The sequence below is a fragment of the Ursus maritimus genome, unplaced genomic scaffold (assembly GCF_017311325.1).
Source record: "Ursus maritimus isolate PB19 unplaced genomic scaffold, ASM1731132v1 scaffold_3, whole genome shotgun sequence".
In the NCBI taxonomy this organism is placed as follows: Eukaryota; Metazoa; Chordata; class Mammalia; order Carnivora; family Ursidae; genus Ursus; species Ursus maritimus.
In genome coordinates this window covers 10,943,950-10,949,879 of record NW_024425563.1, presented here as the reverse complement: position 1 = coordinate 10,949,879, position 5,930 = coordinate 10,943,950, and the positions used below count along the sequence as shown (strand labels likewise).

Below are 5,930 nucleotides of genomic sequence, written 5' to 3'. Positions count from 1 at the left end.
ATAGTGTCAACATAGGCGCAATTTATACTAGATCTATGAGATATCTACTGCAATGGAATAGGAAGCCAAATGGTTACTAAATCTATGTCATATGCTTATCTTACAATATGCTTAGCATTAAGGACAGCTAGAATGTATTCGATAAATGTTAGATTTTTCATAGTTTGGAAGATTAGTTTTAGGGATGGGAGGGAAGAGGATAACCTCGTCAATAATACTTTGTTTTTCTTTTTATATATAATTTTATTTTTCTAGGATTTTTATGTTTAACGTACATCTTTTTATTTATCGCTGCTCTTTCTCCTGAAGCACATTTTTACAAGAAAATTTTCACAAAGCTCAGCACCATCGAGCTGCTTTACTCTATGCTTTTTTTTTTTTTAAAGATTTTATTTATTTATTTGACAGAGATAGAGACAGCCAGTGAGAAAGGGAACACAAGCAGGAGCAGTGGGAGAGGAAGAAGCAGGCTCCCAGCGGAGGAGCCCGATGTGGGGCTCGATGTGGGGCTCGATCCCATAACGCCGGGATCACGCCCTGAGCTGAAGGCAGACGCTTAACCGCTGTGCCACCCAGGCGCCCCTTTACTCTATGCTTCTACAGGGCCCAGTACATAGGAAGCACTCAGTAGTATGGTCAACTATTAACTTTTAACAGATTCTTGAATAGGCTATCATTACACGGAACTGACACTCAGTTCTTCACGGGTCACAATAGCTCTTGGCAAAGTCTTGGCTTAAAACTATACGAGCAATACGATGAGTTCGTTTTCAGTCTGTCCTTGCTACTTGTAGGTAAGCAGCCCTATAGTCCGGCTGAGCTATGGATTCACAACAGGTGATTATTTTAGGAATTCTGCTTCCCCCAAGTCCACTACTTGAGAAGAGAACTTGCCACCTCACCACCCTTCAAGGTTGACTTTTTAAAACATAGGTTCCATCAAGTTCTGATGTTTGTGTAGGAAATGATTTCCTTCTTAGATCTTTATTTTAGAACTTCAGTTCTGCCTGATTATTTATTAACCAGACGACAGTTGACCACTTTTGAAATTCTGAAACTGTACACATGTATATTCATGTACATCTCTGTGCCCCAAGGTGACATTTGGACCTGGAACACATCACAGGGTTGAGGCCCCACCTTAACCCCCACCAACACAGAAGAAATTTAATCTGTTTGCATTTCATTTGATTGCTTTTAACTGATATATGTCATATAGGTATCAAACAAAATTTTTTAAAAAGAGAAGTATAATCAAAATTCAATTGTTCAAAACACTTTGTAAATCCTTCAGTGGGTCTTATCAAATTTTTAAAAATCGATTTTAATACGTATCTCCAGGGATGCAATTCTACTCAATTGTTATACTTTACTTCCCTGGGAGGAATGGGCTGAACTTGGCATGATTATAGTAGAATATTCTTTAAAAGAAATTGAATCTAATATGAAGAAATCAATAGTTAGATGTTTGTTCATTTGTATTCCTTTATTTGTCCCTTTGACAAATGTTTATTAACTGCCAGGATATAAAAATTAACCAGTCCATTCCACTGCTTTAAAAGAAATCAAATTTGAAACAGAGCTACTGTACTGAAAGAATATTAATGTACCCCAACCTCCTTTTTGTCTTTAAATTTAGCTGTCAAAAACCCATGGTTTGTACTCTATTTTCTTTTTTCATTTAAATTTTTCATGTTGAGAGAATAAAGGAAAATTAGGAAAAGAAATTACTATTTTATAAGTGGGTAGCTTAGTGAGTATCTCATAGCCAAATATTTTCCTACGCCTACGTGTTTAAAAAATTAATTTAGAAGGTTTGTTAAGCACACAAATTGTTAATATTAACAATCAAAAAATCAAAATCAAATAAACCCTGGTTCTATATGAGGCATTTTCAATATATTATTTAAATTACTTCTATGTCCTGGGATCCAGCCCTGTGGCGGGCTCCCAGTGGGGAGTCTGCTTCTCCCTCTGCCGGTCCCCGGCTCATGCTCTTTCGCTCTTGCTCTTGCTCAAGTAAATAAAAAGCAAATAAATAAATAATATGTACAAGCACATGGATTTGACTTACAAGTATTGTGAAATGACTACCACAGTAAGTCTAGTTAACATGTATCATGTCATAGCTATACAAAAAAAAAAAAAAATAGAAAAAAGAAATTTTCCATTTCATGATGAGAACTCTTAGAGTTTACTCTCGTAACAACTTTCAAATACACCACACATCATCATTAACTCTAGTCTTCATGTTGTACCTGACATCCCCAGTACTTATTTTATAACTGGAAATTAGACCTTTTGACCACCTTCATCCAGTTCCCTCTCCACCCACCCGCCTCTCTGGTAACCACAGATCAAATTGTTTTTCCCTATGAGTTTTGTTTTGTTTGTTTGTTTTAGATCCCCCATATAAGTAAGATCATAGCGTATTTCTTCCTCTGATTTATTTCACTTAGCATAATGCTCTCATGTTGCAAATGGCAGGATTTCTTCCTTTTTATGGCTGAATAATAATAATCTATTTATGATCAGTGGGTACTTCGGATGTTTCCATGTCTTGGCTCTTATAAATTAATGCTGCAAGAATATGGGGGCGCAGATAGGTCTTCTGCCTTGTGTTCTCTTGCAGGTATATTCCCAGAAGTGGAGTTGCTGGATCATGGGGTATTACTATCTTTTAATTTTTTTTTTTAAAGATTTTATTTATTTATTCGACAGAGATAGAGCCATCCAGCGAGAGAGGGAACACAAGCGGAGGAGCGGGAGAGGAAGAAGCAGGCTCATAGCGGAGGAGCCTGATGTGGGGCTTGATCCCATAATGCCGGGATCATGCCCTGAGCCGAAGGCAGACGCTTAACCGCTGTGCCACCCAGGCGCCCCTAATTTTTTAAGTAACCTCCGTACTGCTTTCTTTAGTGGATGCACCAATTCACATTCCTACCAACAAAGCACAAGGGCTCTCTCTGCTCCAGCATTTGTTAACTCCTGTCTTTGATGCTGACCTTTCTGACAGGTGTGAAGAGCTATCTTAGGGTGGGTGCGATTTGCATTTCCCTTATGATTAGTGATAATGAATGCCTTTTCATGTATTTGTTGGCTAACCGTATGTCATCTTTGAAAGAATGTCTATCCAGGTTCTTTGCCCATTTCGACTTGATTATTTGGGAGCTTTTCTGTTTTCGCTGTAGTTTTTGCTACTGAGATGTATTAGTTTTTCATATATTTTGGATATTAACCCCTCATCGAATATATGGTTTGCAAATATTTTTTCTGTTTTCATGGATTGGCTTTTCATTTTGTTGATCATTTCTTTTGCTGTGCAGAAGCTTTTTCATTTGATATAATCCTACTTGTTTATTTTTTATTTCGTTGCTTGTGCTTTAGGCGTTATGTTTAAAAAATCATTGCCGGGGTGCCTGGGTGGCTCAGTCGGTTAAGTGCTCGACTTATGATTTCAGGTCAGGTCACGATATCAGGGTCCGGAGATGGAGCCCCGTCCCACTCCATCTTCAGCTGGGAGTCTGCTTGAGATTCTTTCCTTCTCCTTCTGCCTCTCCCCTACTTGCGTGCACACTCTCTCTCTGTAAAATAAATAAACAAATCTTTAAAAAATAAATCATTGCCAAAACACATGTCAAGGAGCTTTATTCCTGTGTTTTCTTCTAGGAGTTTTATGGGTTTGGGTCTTAGATTTAGGTCCTTCATCCGTTGTGAGTTAATTTTTGTGAACAGTGTGAAGTAGGGGTCTAGTTTCATTCTTTTACATGTGAATATCCTATTATTCCAGCACCATTTTTGGAAGACAGTGTCTTTTCTCCATTCAGTATTCTTGGCTCCATTGTCAAATATTAGTGGAGCATTTTGTATGGGTTTATTGCTGGGCTCTTGATTCTTTTTCACTGGCCTGTGTGTCTATTCTTATGCCGGTATCATATTGTTTTGGTTACTACAGCTTTAATATCTAGCTTGAACTCAAGAAGGGTAATGACTTGCTTTCTTCTTTCTCAGAACTACTTTGTCTATTCAAGGTCTTTTGGGACCCCTCAAATTTTTGAATTTTTTTCCTACTTCTATAAAAATGTTGTTGGAATCTTGACAGGGATTGCATTGAATCTACACATGGCTTTGAGTAATAATAACATTTTAACAATATTAATTCGTCTAATCCATGAACATGGGATTTAGATTCTGAGAGTAACTCAATCATGATTTCAGCTGACACAAGTAAAATTGTTTTCTTTTCTGGGATCATACTAATTGAAAGCTCCTCTGTTACTGATTATTTCTACTATACAGAAATTCTCCTACAGATTTGTACATATGTAGCTCTGAGACAAGCCATATTTCATGATTATTTTCTAATCCATCACCGTGTCAGTGGCTCAACGTAGGTCATCACTGGTGACATATCCCCCTTCTATAAAACTAGATGTTAGATTAAGAATTTAGCTTAAAGTCAGACTCTTCATTTAAATTTGTTTAAATAGGTAAATCAATCATTCTTTTTCTTCTTTTCTCTTCTTTCTTTCGTTCTTTCTCTCTCTCTCTCCTTCCTTCCTTCCTTCGTTCTTTCCTTCCTTCCTTCCTTCCTTCCTTCCTTCCTTCCTTCTTCCTTCTTTATAATTCAGTGAGTTTTTAAAGTTGTTTCCTAATAATGTTGCACACACCAAAATTTATGAAACAATAAATAAAAGAGTTGTTTTAAAATATTTGTGTCACATAGCTATCTGGTTCTCTCCCTAATAGTAAAATGGAGAAAAATCAAACAATGGTTACAGAATTCATCCTACTGGGATTTCGTCTTGGTCCGAAGATTCACATATTCCTTTTTGGGCTCTTCTCCCTGTTCTACACCTGCACCCTACTAGGGAACGGGCTCATCCTGGGCCTCATCTCGCTGGACTGCAGACTGCACACCCCCATGTACTTCTTCCTCTCCCACCTGGCCATCGTCGACATAGCCTACACCTGCAACACCGTGCCCCAGATGCTGGTGAACCTCCTGAATCCAGATAAGCCCATCTCCTTTGCTGGCTGCCTGACACAGACCTTTCTTTTCTTGACTTTTGCTCATACTGAATGTCTTCTCCTGGTGGTGATGGCCTATGATCGGTACGTGGCCATCTGCCACCCCCTCCAGTATTCTGCCGTCATGAGCTGGGGGGTCTGCGTCACCCTGGTGCTGACTTCCTGGGCTTGTGGCTCTCTCCTGGCCCTGGTCCATGTGGTTCTCATCCTGAGGCTGCCCTTCTGTGGGCCTCATGAAATCAACCACTTCTTCTGTGAAATCCTGTCTGTCCTCAAGCTGGCCTGTGCTGACACCGGGCTCAACCAAGTGGTCATCTTTGCAGCCTCTGTGTTTATCTTAGTCGGGCCCGTCTGCTTGGTGCTGGTGTCCTACTCGCGCATCCTGTTTGCCATCCTGAGGATCCAGTCCGGGGAGGGCTGCAGGAAGGCCTTCTCCACCTGCTCCTCCCACCTCTGTGTGGTGGGGCTCTTCTTTGGCAGCGCCATCGTCATGTACATGGCCCCCAAATCCCGCCACCCCGAGGAGCAGCAGAAGATCCTTTTCTTGTTTTACAGCCTTTTCAACCCTCTGCTGAACCCTCTGATCTACAGCTTGAGAAATGCAGAGGTCAAGGGCACCCTGAGAAGAACAATGTGCAAGGAAGGTCATTCCCAGTTGGAGTGACATTGGAAACACCAGCCTCAGTGTTTGCTGCCTAAATCCAGAAAATTTCACTGCTCTCATCTCAGATGTGCCTAAAGAGCACAAGAGCTAGCCTTCCCTCTTCCTTTGAATGAAAAGATTTAGATACATTGCATTCATTGATCATCTTGCAAAGTGTCATTTTATCAGATATGATTTTTTTTATTGCTCATTGAATTTAGTATCTGCGAAATTAAAAATTGTTTTAATTCATTTT

The 5,930-nt window shown here is 39.7% G+C and overlaps 1 protein-coding gene across 1 annotated transcript; it reads left to right on the top strand.

The window, feature by feature from the left end:
• The first annotated feature begins 3,753 nt into the window (after positions 1–3,753).
• Positions 3,754–5,695, top strand: LOC103669075 (olfactory receptor 2A1/2A42-like). Its single transcript, XM_008697397.2, has one exon. The coding sequence runs from the start codon at positions 4,754–4,756 to the stop codon at positions 5,693–5,695; it is 942 nt and encodes a 313-aa protein (XP_008695619.2). The 5' UTR covers positions 3,754–4,753.
• The last annotated feature ends 235 nt before the right edge of the window (positions 5,696–5,930 follow it).